This window comes from Phacochoerus africanus, chromosome 10 (genome assembly GCF_016906955.1).
Source record: "Phacochoerus africanus isolate WHEZ1 chromosome 10, ROS_Pafr_v1, whole genome shotgun sequence".
Classification (NCBI taxonomy): domain Eukaryota; kingdom Metazoa; phylum Chordata; class Mammalia; order Artiodactyla; family Suidae; genus Phacochoerus; species Phacochoerus africanus.
In genome coordinates, this window is record NC_062553.1 from 65190675 (window position 1) to 65206957 (window position 16283).

The window sequence follows — 16283 nt, forward strand, 5'->3', positions numbered from 1 at the left end:
TGGGTGGAAATCCTGTGAAACTGGATTGTTATGATCATTATACAACTACAGATGTGATAAATTCATTTGAGTAATAAAAAAAATTAAAAGAAAATCTAAGGGGAGGGTATATTGGGTGGGACTATAGATGAAACAAGACTGTCTCTAAGGTGGTGATTGTTAAACCTGAGTTTAACAGGATTGCAAGAGATTCTTTACATGCTATTTTCTGCAGTTGAATTTTTCCATAATAAAAAGAAGTTAGAGTTCCTGCTATGGCAGTGGGTTAAGAATCCGACTGCAGCAGCTGGGGTTGCTACAGAGGCCTGGGTTTGATCCCCAGCCCAGTGAAGTGGGTTAAAGGATTAGGCACTGCGGCAGCTGTGGCTCAGATTCAATCCCTGGCCCGCGAACTTCCACATGCCTTGGAAGAGGTCATTTAAAAAAAAAAAAAAAAAAGAAAACCCCCACCAAAACCTATAGAAGATCAGGACCATTAAGAGTTATTTTATTTTATTTTATTTTGTCTTTTCTAGGGCCGCACCTGCGGCATATGGAAATTTCCAGGCTAGGGGTCGAATCAGAGCTAAAGCCGCTGGCCTACACCACAGCCACAGAAACGTGGGATCTGAGCCGGGTCTTCGACTTACACCACAGCTCATGGCAACATCAGATCCTTAACCCACTGAGGGAGGCCAGGGATCGAACCTGCAACCTCCTGGTTCCTAGTTGGATTGTTAACCACTGAGCCTTGATAGAAACTCCTTATTTTTTATTTTATTTTACGTTTTTGCTTTTTAGGGCCGTGCTTGCGGCACCTGGGGGTTCTTCCCAGGCTAGGGGTCCAAATGGAGCTGTAGCAACTAGCCTACATCACAACCACAGCAACATGGGATCCAAGCTTCATCTGGGACCTACACCACAGCTCACAGCAATGTCAGATCCTTAACACACTGAGTGAGGTTAGGGATCGAACCTGCATCTTCGTGGATTCTAGTCCGATTCGTTTCCACTGTGCCACAATGGGAACTCCCAAGAGTTCTTTAGATTTTGAAACATGAGGTCATAGATAGTCAAGGTTAGGAGATTTTCAATGGGGAAAGAAGACATCTCCGGGATGAAGACATGGCAACAGTGAGTATAGATCACTTTTCCAAGAAGCAAAACAAAGAAGGAAGTGAAAAGCAGGGATAAGTATAATCAAAAGACTTTTTTAAAGAAGATGAATTTATTTTATATTCTAATAGGTAAGAGTCTAAAGAGAGGGAGAGACTAAATAGAATGTAGGACACATTGGAGCAACTGTAAATGACTGGAGTAAGAGCTAATGTTTAGTGAGCATTTATATATATATTTATGGGCCAGGTTCTATGCTAAACACTTTGCATGTAATAACTCATTTGACCCTTACTGCTACCTTATGAGTTAGGTACCAATTTATTACTCTCATTTTACAATGATGAAATAGAATGTAATTATTAGATATAAATTCGAAAAAATTTCTGATGGAATCTTTATTTTCTCTGTCTCTTGCATTATGCTAAACAACAAACTTCTTTAGACCACTGATGAAATGCATTCCTTCTTCCCTGGAGGGAACCTCTATTTGATTAAACCCATTTTGTACACAGAAAGACAAGGATTAGTTAAATGCATAACTGACATGCTAATGGGTCAAGTTTAAATATATTCCTTAATCAGTAATAGTCAAAGAGAAATTACTTATGTGCCCATCATTTGTTTTCAGTTAACTATTTCTGAAAATCTTCCCAAAAGAAGAGCAGATACTTGGGGGAATGAAATTAATTTTATAGTAACTGTATGAGCCAAGTTTAAACTTTTTCTTAATGTTTTATAATGTACATTTACCTTATGATTAAAATATTTTTCAAACTTTAATCTTGCTAATTCTACACACTGGGTCCAATTTCGAGGTCTTCTGCTAAGTAACTTAATAACTTGAAAACAGCCTTCTAAACTATGTCCAGTTTGTATTTTCTAGAATGAGACAAAAAACAAAACGAAACAAATACATGTCCAATTAATCACAACACACCTATATAATCCCAGGAAACATAAACCAAAGTCTAAAATGCAAGCTCATGTTTCTTAAGATTTTATAATTTTAACTTCAAGCTTCTTGTCCCTGTCTGTCTCCTTTCCTTCTTTCTTATCTCTTTTGGAGAGGAATGGGAAAAGATAGCATGTGAAATTTTAACTCTAAAGTTTCTTATCTCATGTCTTGCTAGCTATAAGTTACTAGTACCACATAAAGTACTAATATATAGTATATTCATATACACAAATACTTACTATAAGTGCTATAATAATATTTTATGCTGAAAAGTTGGCCTTTTTAGTGTAGGATTAAAGCTGTTTATTACTCTCACCTTGAAATTTTTTTGGTCTTTTCCTGAAATTTTCACTAGAACTTACCTTGGTTTTTTTTTTCCAAAGAACTTAAAAATCTGTTTTATTATTTGTAGCTGCCTTATCATTATAATCACATCCTTATTAGGCTGAACCATATGAATTGCTGTTCTGTGACTCAAACATGGTCAAATATTGGCAATTCCAATTAACCAAACTAAAAAAAGAAGGGTTATTTGCAACTTGCTAATTTCAAGATTACTCATATACTTACTATATATTCAATAATAATGTATTATATCTGTTTAAGGAGGTAAAATAAATTATGGGCAACTTGAAAATAGGATTATATTAACATAAAGTATTGAGCGTGTATGAAAAAGTACTGATTTTTACCTGTAAGACTTCTTCTGCAGATGAATAGGTTTGCCAAAATTTGTTAAACAACGAAGGCTTGTATGAAAAGGAACTTTCAAACTATAAGGGAAAAGAGGAAAAAAATGTTATAAATAGAAGTCTGTTGAAAAGTTGGAAATATCTTTTCTACTTCAAAGAAATATTTCTTTAAAAATATCTTTATTACCTTATCTCTTGCCCATTGTATGGTGGTGTTCGATAGCAGCTGGAAAGGACTTTAAGGTACAAAATGGTATTTCCTCCTCTGGGGGATCTCGCTAATTTGTAAAATATGACAATAGTTAAAAGAAGCAATGACAATTTTTAATGGATTGAATTTACTCAAGTGTCTCGGGACAGTTAAAAAAATAAAATTCAAAATAAAACAAATTCAAAATTTTTAATCTTCTTTCTCCTAGGCATTAGGAGGAAAGGTTGATTTTTTGGACACTTAACACACTTGTTTACAGCAATGTAATAACAAATATGAATTGTATTATTACTTATTACCTATGCAGTCCTTTGGTATCATGTAGTACTTTTATAACAGACTACTACATATGATTACTTTTTTCATCCAAGAATCAAGGTGACATTTAAAACTTCTCAGCATTCCCTACTTTGAAAAGTAATTTGAGAATTCCTAATATAGTGCTCAGCATATTATGAATTACCTTCTCTATAAGGAATAAATATTTGTAAGCAAGAATCATAGGTTCTTGATATGCAATATGGTCTCTTGCAGAAAGTGTGTATCAAACAAATGGCAAATGTCTGCATTCTGTCACGTGAGTAAGTACCACTGAAGAACTCCATGTTCTATTAAAGGGTACATTTGGTACATTTAGTCTTATGGGTGTACCCAATCTAAAACAACTTTGTCTCTTTTCATCTAGAGATTTGTGTTTTAGTTTGCTGATCTATAAAGTACCACAGGATACCAAAGAAGAAAGCCAGAAGAGTATTCAATTCAGTTTTTATGAGTGTGATGTCAGAGAATATAGGAGGTCTGGGAAAGATGTGGTAGAATGAGAGAATCAAAGGAACTTTTATAATTTATAACATCCTCTACTTTGAAATTTTTCCAGTATGACCCCAGCATATCATGATTTTCTGCATCTGATTAATTTCCTTCAAATTAAACATCAATATTGTCTACTACGATGTTTTAACTACAAACTTTTGAATTTATGAAGCAAAAAGAAATTTCACAGAAATTTAAAAATTCTATGAAACAAAACATATTCTTTAAATAAAGGGATATTTATGCTTCTAAAATAATGTCCTTTTTTCAATTTTACAACTTGAGTTGAACTTTTTTAAAATTCTAAAATTTTACTACAATTACTTCCTAGGCTAGTGGTTTTCAACTTTGGCATTATCTCAAAATCATTCGTGGAGGTTACAAAAAGGTTACATCTATATCATTTATATAAAATATATATATAAATACACATGTAAAATATAATACATCCAAATGAGACAGGTTGGGGGGTGGGGGGATGCATTGAGGGTTTGGGATGGAAATGCTATAAAATTTGGTTGGTATGATTGTTGTACAACTATAAAGGTAATAAAATTCATTGAGTAATTTAAAAAAATACATAAATAACTTGGTGCCTATTATGTAGAAAATAAGTCTTCAGTAAGATTTTGGGTGCATCACCTGTTCAAAGGCTGTTAGAAAACTAATTAAGCAGCTCTGAGAAATAATAGTAAACACAAGAATAAGATTCCAGGAAAAGCAGAAACAAAATTTTGAGCAATGTAAAAAATAAGTTCAGCCATATTTTTAAAAATGTCCATGCACATATCCATAGACATCATTGGCAGACAAAAAAAGAAGGGATTGGGGATGCTAAATCAAATTCGCTGATGAAGAGATACATCATGATATGAAATTCATGAGATTTAAAGAAGAGACATTTACTTTATAAAAACTGGTTCACTTACATGACTATTATAGGATTCAGTTAAATGAGGTACAATAACTTCAGTGTGTCCCTTAGTGCCCATTGTTCCAGAATCTAAGAGAGGCCGCAGATTTGCTAAGCAACGGCTATTTGAAAAGAAAATAGGTAACAAACATAAAAGGGAGGAATAACAATGTAAGCAAAGGGCATCTTATCACTTTCTACTATTTCGCATGTTGATCACTTCTTAAATATATTATTTTAGGAAACAGATACATCACCATCAAACAACCCATTTATTATCTCCCCCTCCTCCCACAAATTTTGTTGCTCAACCGAGCAACACTGTCTCTACTGTCTATTAACTACTCCTACCAAATTATGGCTCCAACATTTTTTTCCTCTGGGTTAACTCTTAAATGTTACCCTTTCTTCTCTTGCTTTCTATTTCTTCCTTGGTCATTTTCTATGAATTCTATCCCCTATATCTTTTTCACTTTTTTTATTTCAGGCCTTCTCTCCCAATACTTACAACATCTATATTCTACACACTTTAATTTCTTAAAGTTTCTTTTTTGCCTTCCTCTGCCCAAGATTACAAACTTTCCACTACAAACTCAACTGATAAATTTTCCTATTAATAAATCTGCTCTAGCACTCTAACATTAGAGAGTCATATAAAGATATTAGAAAGATTATTTAAGGTGTATACATCATAGTCATTTTATTCATTTACTAATTTAACAAATATTTACTGAATGACATCATATGTTGGGCACTGAGGATACAGTGATGGGAAAATAAATAATTCTTGAATAAATATTGTAGTGAGGAAACAAACATTAAATATCAATGTCAAAAACAAGTGCTGTGAAAAACTATCACACAAGGATCTAATTTCAGGGATTAAAGAAGGTCTGTTTGAGTAAAGAAATTCAGGCTGAAACTGAAAGGATGAGGGGAAAAAAAACAGAGGAAGTGAGGAGTAGGTAGGTAGATGTGAGGTAAAGAGTTTTCGAAAAAGATAAACACAACTTTCTGAGGCTAAAGGAGAGTATGTGCAAGTCTCTGAGGTGAAAAAATGTGGGATGCTCTCCTGAAAGAACCCAAAGAAGGAATGCATAGTTAGAATAAGAGCCAGGGAGAACCAGTAAATTTTAAGCTGGAGTGGTGGACAGGTAGCAGATACTCTATGAAAAATATTTTGAGGCCCTTGTTAAAGATTTTTAATTTTATCCTAGGTGTAATGGGAAATCATCAAAGGGTTTGGGCTCGAGGAGAACTATAATAGGAACATAAAGGATAATTAGAAAATTCAGTAACTTTTCAATAAACAGGTATGGGAAATGAAATGAAAACCAACGAAAGACAATTTAAATGAACCTGAATTTCAAGAACATACCTGTCTACATATCTCCTGGCTTCCACATTATCTAACGCTGTAATAATTATATCCTGCTTAGTATAGAACTCATCATTGTAAATGGCCTCAGTGGCTGAACATACTTTGTTCAAGTGTGCATCTATCTTTAATTGAGGATTTATTTTCAGGGTTGCATCAGCTGCAGTATAGCTTTTAGGTTTCTAAAAAATTTCATATAAAACAGAAGAAATAAATGTTAAAAAGGAAAAATTGGCCATGATTGAACTTACACATTTTACATAGGAAGAAAATGTAGTGAGACCAGTTTTCATTTTTAGTTTGTGGAAATTACATTCATTGTGGTCATGCTACATTTAACAATGCACATCAGTCTAAATAATTCACATATTATTAATAAAACTCTAAAAACAACTTGTTTTACAGCTAAGTACTTTGGAATTCTTAAAATATTAGTTAAAAGTCCAATTAAAAGTACATTTTCTCCTAGTAATGAAGTTTGAATTAGATAAGTGCCTAGAAAAAAAATGAGAACACATTCAGTTAAACATTAGAAATTTGTGCAGCACAGAAGTATGGTAATGTAGTACTTTGGTACTAAGACCTTTAAATTTTTTACCATTTCTGGATGGAAATATTTAAACAATTACTATAAATGTTTCAGTTTTAGAAAAAGATTTTCTTTTCTTAAAGATTCAGTGATCATTTTAAAATCATGGTGTCATTTCAAGTGTTATCAAAGAACATTTGGGAATACTGGCTCTGAAGCTAAATATCTATAGGTCATTCTGTTTGAATTTATTGCATCGAGTTTTAATGGAATCTTCTCATACTCTTTGCCGGACCTGTTTTTACTTCTGAGTACTATTAGCATACATATATACAAACTGTAAACTTTGTTAGAAGTTTAAAACAAAGTCTGTTTAAAGTTTAAAATTCAGTAAGTAAATGCACAAAGTTCGGTGAATGAATCTTATAAATTTTAGTTCAAGAGAGACCCTATTACTTAGTTCTTTATACTTGGAACAGGTGAGGCCATCAGTTTAATCATGTCACTATATAACTATATAAAAGTATGCTTTAGTTTCTTTTCTGTTCATGAGATTTAGTTTACTAAGTTTCATTTACTAAGATTATAAATGAGCTGTAGAACAATAAAAGTGAAAAAACATTTTTAATTTAATTTTTTTTTGCTTTTATTTTTTTTTAAATTGATGATCATATCGTATTTCTGTCGCTAGCACTGCATAAGCAGAGTTTGGAGGTGTTTTTTTTCCTTTTAGGGCCACATTTGTGGCATATGGAAATTCCCAGGCTAGGGGTCAAATTGGAGCTGCAGCTGCTGGCCACAGCACAGCCATGCCAGATTCTTTAACCCACTGAGCAAGGCCAGGGATCAAATCTACATTTTTTGGATACTAGCAAAGTTCTTAACCCACTGAGCCACAAAGAGAACTCCAAAACAGATATTTAAATAAAGTAAAAGCAAATTTGTTTGACAAAACTTTTTCCTGACTTAAATATTTTGATCTCTATAAAAAAGAAAACTGAAATTAGTATTACTTTATAATAAAAATGGATGCTGAATAGTCAAACAAGATCAAAAGAGCAAAAAACTTTACCTGCTAAACTTTACCTGTTTTGTAAAAAAGATTTTAAAAAGTGCCAAATTTGTCACCTATTAAAAACTTCAAATTAAAGAATCTGTTTCTATATCCTTAAATATTTCTATAATTAAATAAATACATACACATCTTGATTATAAAATGAGAAAAATACTGCCCATGATTCACAACTCAGATTTTAACATTCAAAATTAATTCAAAAACTAATTTTTATATATATTTCCCTATTTTCACCCTCATTATTTGATAATTTGAGATTCTAATAAAATAAAAAAACACGTGTTTGTTAAAGCACCATTTTCTGTTTGTAAAAAGGAAACTCTCTCCTTTTTTTCTAACAACAGATGATTTAAATTTTAAGCAATATAAAATATACCTGTATGTGATGAGGACGAAAGAGGAACTGTCTATTCAAGTTAGATTTTTCTATCAAGTCAGGATCTGTTACTGTAAACCTAGTATAAAGAAAAAAAAAAAAAGGGTGACATTACATAAGAGATAAATTTAAATTTACTTTGCTTTTCTCCAAATGACTAAAACAGCTCCCACAAGCTACTCTAAATTATTTTGGCTGGTAAATTATAAGAATAAAATATTTCAAACCTGGTTACCAATTCTATTCTTCTTATATTTAATGATAATGTTCAGCATAGGTAAATGTCAAACAAAACAGTTGTAACCAAATGCAATTCCTGCCCCCATTTTTTCCTAACTATTCATAACAAAGGGGCTAAACATCACCATTATATTTTAGGAACATGTTACTGATTAGCCATTAAGGAGTTAGCTCTTTCTCTATACATATTTATTCTCAATTTCAACTGATTTGGAAAGAGAGCTTGCAGTTTCAATTTGAAAGGAACTCTTGTTAAAGTAAAGGTCTACAAACTACAGTGCAGGCAGGCTGCCTGTTTCTGTAAATAAGTTTTACTGCAACACTGTCACGCCATTTGTTTAAGTATTATTTATGGCTGTTCTCATGCTACAGAGGCAGAGCTAAGTAACTGTGATCAACTTAAGGTCTACCAGCTAGAACAGTAGCGATTTGGTTAGGAGAAAGTTTTGCAGACCCCGATTCTAAAACATGCAAGATGAAAGTAAACAGATTCAAGATAATCTAAAAAGTATTTATTAAGCAATTTGTCACCTAAACTAGCATTTGTACAATATTTCACTAGGAGTATTTCTCAGCGTTCTAGCTGTTAATGTGTTGACTGGCATTAATACATTCAATTTTTTTTTAGGGCCAGTCCTTCGGCATATGGAAGTTCCCAGGTTAGGGGTCAAATCGGAGCTCTTATACCACAGCAACAGCAACAGCAACCCCAGATTTGAACCACATCTACAACCTACACCAGAGCTCATGGCAATGCCAAGATCCTTAACCACTGAGCCAGGGATTGAAACTGCATCCTCATAGATACTAGTCGGTTGTGTTTCCACTGATTCACAATGGGAACTCCGCATTCACCTTCTTTTAGCTAGTATTTCCCTGATATATTTTTTGTTTCCAACAGTTCTATGTAATTATGTATTAAAGAGTATCTCTTTTAAATAGGGGATAAAAAAGCACAGAAAATATCTTCTAACAAAAAGTTTAGTCAATGTATAATTATTCTGATTACTGATAAAAGGCTTTTTCTTTCATTCTTTCACCTTTCCTCTTTCCCCCTTTTTTTCCCCACTCCCTTTAGTTTTGTCTTCTACTGGACTAATCAAGTTTTCTTGATTCTGATACTCCTGCAACTTCCCGCCCACTACTCAATGAACTGGTTTGGAAGTAAAACCTCTTTTAAGTGGTTATACTCAAAATTTTAACATGTACATGTGACTTAAAATCTAACATTACAATCTCTATCTTCCTCCTGAACAATCTGAGGATATTTGAACTCTCCCTTCTGTTTTCCATGATATCAATGAACAACAATTTACTTTTTAACCATCCTACTGCCAAACTGGTCAATATTAAATTAAAGGTTTTAAAAACCAAGGCTTATTTGAAAAACAAAAAAACCAAGACCACAAACAATAAGGTTCTACTGTACAGCACAGGGAACTATATCCAGTCTCTTGGGACTAACCATGACAGAAGCTAATAGAAGAAAGGGAATGTATATATATGTATCTGGGTCATTTTCCTGTACAGCAGAAACTGGCATATTGTAAATCAACTATACTTTAATAAAATATTTTTAAAAAATTTTTAAATGAAAAAAACCAATGCTTATTTAAATGTAAAAATGTTGAAAAAAATGCCTCTATTTACCTTTGCTTCACACATTGCACATATTAATCCACAGTTCTTTAAATGAGAATAAGTGGTAACTGTTCATCATTTTACTTGTCAGTTATCTTTATTTCTCTTGAAAATTCATTTAGAAGTGTACAGAAATCCAGGTTGATAACAATATTTCCTTGCACTGCGAAATACACCTTTTTTTTTTTTTTTTTAGCCATGCCCATGAAACATTTAAGTTCCCAAGCCAAGGACCAAACATGCACCACAGTAGTAGCCCAAGCCACTGTAGTGACATTGCCAGATCCACGACCTGCTATGCCACAAGAGAACTCTGCTCCCTTGCACTATAACTTCTCCATCTTCAGGTGTGCATTTATTGCTAATGAGAAGTCTATTAAGTAATGTCTCTTTTAATTGTGCCTTTGATTTGTTTGAAATTAGTTTATCTTTTCAATCTGAACAGACTTATCTCTTCAACTCTGGAAACATTTGTCATTAGCCTTGGAATTTATTACTACTTTTCCATTATCTTTTCTCTCTCTGGAAATTCTACAACACTTATGTTGGACCACGCAAATGCATCCTTTCATTGAAAAAAAAAAAAGAATCTTTCTACACTGGGTATTTATATTTATCTTCTATTCATCAATTCTCATTTCAGCTGCAACTGAATATTAAGTTCACTAACTACACAAACTCTTCCTTGGCTTTTTTTATTTAAAAAAATTTTAAACTATTTTTATTTTTTCCATTATAGTTGGTTTACAGTGTTCTGTCAATTTTCTACTGTAAAGTGACCCAGTCACATGTGTGTGTGTGTGTGTATGTATGTGTATATATATACACACATTCTTTTTGTCACATTATCCTCCATCATGTTCCATTACAAGTGACTAGATATAGTTCCCTGTGCTATACACCAGGATCTCACTGCTTATCCACTCCAAGTACAACAGTCTATATCTATCAACCTCAGACTCCCAATCCATCCCACTCCCTCTTGGCAACCACAAGTCTGTTCTCCAAGTCCGTAAGTTTCTTTTCTGTAGAAAGGTTCATCTGTGCAATATATTAGATTCCAGATATAAGTGATATCATATGGCATTTGTCTTTCTCTTTCTGACTTACTTCACTTAGTTTGAGAATCTCTAGTTCCATTTATGTTGCTGCAAATTCTTCCTTGGCTTTTTATAAAAATTTCAGGGCCTTGTGTTTCATTCTATTAAGTCTTTGGTCATTTTTAACTTTTACGATTTGCTCTATTATCTGTAGCACTCGTATTATCTATAGTTCTTAGCTAATTCTTATATTCTCATTGGCTGATTATTCCAGGTGGTTCTTTTTTGCTAACCGATTGTCATTTTTCATTGTGAATTGTCTTGAGTGAATATTGATTTTTCTGCATAGTTCTATATACTCTTGGCGTGTATCACCATGATGCAGTTTTGCATGAGTTTTAATCAGAGCGCTAGGGCTTCAATGATCCTAAATATGTTATATTCATTTCTCTGCTTGAAGTTTTGTGGGTTTTTTTGTTTTGTTTTTTTGATATTTCTTTGGGCCACTCCCGCGGCATATGGAGGTTCCTAGGCTAGGGGTCCAATCGGAGCTGTAGCCACTGGCCTACGCCAGAGCCACAGCAACACGGGATCCGAGCTGCGTCTGCAACCTACACCACAGCTCACGGCAACGCCGGATCGTTAACCCACTGAGCAAGGGCAGGGACCGAACCCGCAACCTCATGGTTCCTAGTCGGATTCGTTAATCACTGTGCCACGACGGGAACTCCTGTTTTGTTTTGTTTTGTTGTCTTTTCTAGGGCTGCACCCGTGGCATATGGAGGTTCACAGGCTAGGGGTCTACTCGGAGCTACACCTGCCAGCCTACACCACAGCCGCAGCAACTTGGGATCTAAGCCACTTCTGCAACCTATACCACAGCTCATGGCAACGCTGGATTCTTAACCCTCTGAGCGAGGCCAGGGATCGAACAAAAGCTGGATTCTTAACCCTCTGAGCGAGGCCAGGGATCGATCGAACCCACAACCTCATGGTTCCTAGTGGGATTCGTTAACCACTGAGCCACGACAGGAACTCCCTGCTTGAAGTTTTTATATCATACAATTTTGGACCCCATACACCAGTGTGGTACATGCTCTGAGTTAAAATTTCTCAAAAACGACTTCCCCTTCTAATTAATGTTTTGGACATATATTTAAGACAGAAACACTTGTGAGTCATCACAGCTTTTAGCTCAGAAATTGTATCCTTCTTGGTTCCTTGAACCTAGGAAGATTCTCTTTCTTTTGTTCTGCTTTACGTATGTAAATACATAAAGAGTAACTTACACAGCAAGGCTATGTATTTGCAGTAGGCTAGAGATCTGTCCACATTAACTTATCCTGTTGTGTTACCTGAAGTATGGAGGTTAATATAGTTCCTCTCCTGACTTTCATATGCTGGTATGTATTACAAACTTCTAAGGAGTAAAGTACTTAAGTGATACCCAAACTTGTGTAACCAAGGACTTTTTCTTTTTATAGCTGCACCCGCAGCAAATGGAAGTTCTGGGCCAGCGGGGGGAATCAGAACTGCAGCTGCCATCTACATCAAGCCACAGCAACACCAGATTAGAACCCCATCTGTGGCCTATGCTGCAGCTTCTGGCAACACAAGGTCCTTAATCCACTGAGTCAGACCAGGTATTGAACTTGCATTTTCAAAGAGACAATGTCTGGTCCTTAACCTGCTGAACCACAATGGGAACTCCAAGAAGTGTTTTTTTTAAGAAATACCTTTTAAAGCCACCAGAACTAATAGCGATTTGTGGAATACAATTTAGGAAATGTTGAGCAGGAATAATATAAATGTAGGACACCTGTTTGCAATTGTGATAGTAACAAATACTCATTTGAGTGGAATATTAAGTGAACTACCAAGTAAAAATTAATCATTTAATTACTATAAGTCACCATTAATCTATGAAATCATTAACGTGGTTTATATCTTAAAGGCAAACAGCATCAATGAAATGTATTTTTATTTAAATATATGACTTGGCTTTCCAATTAACTCACATTTATCATCTTAAGAATTTACATTGTATAGCAAAGATAATATTACTTTCTTTTGTTGTTTTTGTTTGGTTTTTGCAGGTTTTTTTTGTCTTTTTAGGGCTGCACCCATGGCATATGGAGGTTCAGAGGCTAGGGGTCTAATCGGAGCTACATCTGCCAGCCTACACCACAGCCACTTCAACATGGAATCCAAGCCGCGTCTGCGAACTCCGCGTCAGGGCAACGCTGGATCCTTATCCTTAACCCACTAAGCGAGGCCAGGGATTGAACCTACAACCTCATGGTTCCTAGTTAGATTAATTTCTGCTGCACCATGACGGGAACTCCCCCCCCTTTTAAATTTTCAGTTTCCTTCCTTCCGTTTTTTTGCTTTTTAGGGCCACACTAGTGGCTTATGGAAGTTCCCAGGCCAGGGGTTGAATTGGAGTTTCAGCTGCCATCCTACACCACAGCCACAGCAACATGGGATCCAAGCTGTGTCTGCGACCTACACCAGTACTCACGGCAACAATGGATCCTTAACCCACTGAGAGAGGCCAGGGATCAAACCTTCATCATCATGGATACTAGTTGGATTTGTTTCTACTGCTTCACAATGGGAACTCCTTCAGTCTTCTTTTGATAATAGCCAAATGATAGCTGAGCACTCTAACTTTCTAATGTTAGCTTCTCCCATCTTAAATATTTAATAATCAGTTAAGTGGTATGTAATAGAAATAATAACAGTACTAATGTGCTTTACAGTTTGCAAAGCCCTTTCACATTTGATCTTTTTAATTACATTATGAGGCAAGTAGTAAAGATACTAGTTTCACAGTATTAGAGAAAGAAACCAAGAAGCAGAGAATTCAAGTAATTTGCCAAAAGGTCACATAAAATCTGAAAAATGGTCAGAGAAGAATCAGAATCTTCAAATTTCTGGCTTAATATCTTATTCTCCAAAATCAAATAAAAAGCCACAGAAACGTAAACTTTTAACTCTGAAGGATTTATACCTTACCATTCCCTTCTCTTTGCCTGTGCCAACACCAAGCAAAGCAAAATTTTTTAACATTTCACAGCCTATGGCTCCACACCCTACCTATGGAGAAAAAAAAATGTACAGGTTAAATAAAATTAAAACTTCTACTTACTGAAAAGCAATTTCATCTTAATCTTCTTCAAATGCTAAATTATAATAAATACATATATATATATATATATATATATATATATATATACATTTTTTGTCTTTTTAGGGCCGCACCTGTGGCATATGAAGTTCCCAGGCTGGGGGTCAAATCTGAGCTGTACCTGCCGCCGGCCTAAGCCACAGCCACGGCAACACAGGATCTGGGCCACGTCTGTGACCTCCACCACAGCTTATGGCAACACTGGATCCCTGACACACTAAGCAAGGCCAGGGCTCAAACCTGGGTCCTCATGGACACTAGTCAGATTTGTTTCCACTAAGCCATGATAGGAGCTCCTAAAAAACACATACTTTTTAAAATAAGTTGAACATTTGTGACTCATTTTACTTTAAAATATTTAATGGCTCTTGATGCCATTATAAATGCCTCAAATAAAAAGGTATAAATCATAGAAGGAAAAGCATAATACTTACAATTCCTTTAAACAGAAGGCTAATATTCCAAACAAAAGCCAAAGATTGAATTCATTTTGTTTGTTTGTTTTTTAGGGCTGCATCTGCGGCATATAGTGGTTCCCAGGCTAGGGGTCTAATTGGAGCTGGAGCCGATGGCATATGCCACAGCCACAGCAATGCCAGATCCAAGCCGTGTCTGCGAGCTACACCACAGCTCACAGCAACACCAGATCCTTAACCCACTGAGCATGGCCAGGGATGAAACCTGCATCCTCATGGATGCTAGGCAGATTCATTTCTGCTGAGCCATGACTGGAACTCCTGAAGTCATTTTTTTATATGAGATGGAAACAAATAGCACAAAACAGTGCAATATTATAATTAAAAAGATCACTTGTTTATAGAAAATTTTCTAAACTTATTTAACAAAAATAACTATTCTAAGACTTAGGTAAAAACTATTATTATGTAAAAGCTCAGCAGTAACTGATTTTCAAAATATTATTTAAACATGAATATTAAAAATCAGCAGTACTTGTAGAATTGATTACAACAAAAATAAAAAAGCACATAAGTGACAGTAAAAGTTTTATGCTGTTGGAGAGAGCTTCCCCACCAATGTCTAAGACATTTAAAAAGGACATACCCATGTATGTATTCCTTCATTTGTTAAGGAAAAACCAAAAAACTGCACAATTTTTAATGCATTTCTAGAAAAATCATTTAATGTTTAGAACTACTATACTCATACATTAATTTTACATGTATTAATTACTCAGATGATGAGTTGGCAAACTTTTTCTGGAAAGGGCCAGATAGTAAATGTTTTCAGCTTTGTAGGCCATATGGTCTTTGTCACAACTATTCAACTCCACTATTATAGTATGAAAGAGGCCATAGATAAAACGAAAAAGTAAGTGTGCTTGCTGTGTTCCAGTGAAACTCTCTATATAAAAACATGCAGCAGAATGCATTTGGCCTGTAGGCCATAGTTTGCCAACTCCTGTTTTAAATATTTCCTGAATAGCTACATTAGTTATAAACTGTATTCAAATTTCCTTTAATAAATTAATTTGATAAACAGTAACAGTTTGTACAACTTATTCTCATCATTATATTTCTACTTACTAGAAAGATATTTAGATTTTGTAGCTTCTGACACAAAGTGTCTCCAATGCAGGCTCTTAAGGCATCATATCTATCTCCTCTGTAGAAAACAACACATACCAAGAAAACAAAAAGGCAAAAAAAAAATTAAGATTAGTTTAATTACTGTTAATAACAATTTAATGTTGTACTTTAAATGTAATACTTTTTAAGCTTTTCTTTCAAACTGACAGATAAATTATCTTATTTGAAAGGGAAAAAAAAACCTCATAAAGAAATCAGTTTTTTCTTTTTCCCATTTGACTTAATATCCTAAGTCCAAATGACTTAAGTGAAAGTGACTTTATCTAGAAAAAAATTTGTAAGGGATTTCTTTTTCTTGCCTTTTCTAGGGCCGCACCCTCGGCATATGGAGGTTCCCAGGCTAGGGGTCTAATCGGCGCTATAGCTGCTGGCCCACGCCACAGCCACAGCAACACGGGATCTAAGCCACATCTGCGACCTACACCACAGCTCACGGCAACGCCGGATCCTTAACCCACTGAGCAAGGCCAGGGATCGAACCCGCAACCTCATGGCTTCCAGTCAGATTCGTTAACCACTGCGCCA

At 34.9% G+C, this 16283-nt stretch overlaps 1 protein-coding gene across 1 annotated transcript in view; it reads right to left on the reverse strand.

Moving 5' to 3' along the window:
• Positions 1–16283, reverse strand: part of UBA6 (ubiquitin like modifier activating enzyme 6) — an 88549-nt gene that overhangs the window by 23098 nt on the left and 49168 nt on the right. Inside the window, 9 exon segments of the mRNA XM_047798815.1 lie at positions 1849–1977; positions 2746–2826; positions 2933–2956; positions 2958–3023; positions 4699–4804; positions 6061–6242; positions 8041–8117; positions 13979–14060; positions 15696–15774. Of these exon segments, the coding sequence (XP_047654771.1) occupies positions 1849–1977; positions 2746–2826; positions 2933–2956; positions 2958–3023; positions 4699–4804; positions 6061–6242; positions 8041–8117; positions 13979–14060; positions 15696–15774 (826 nt within the window).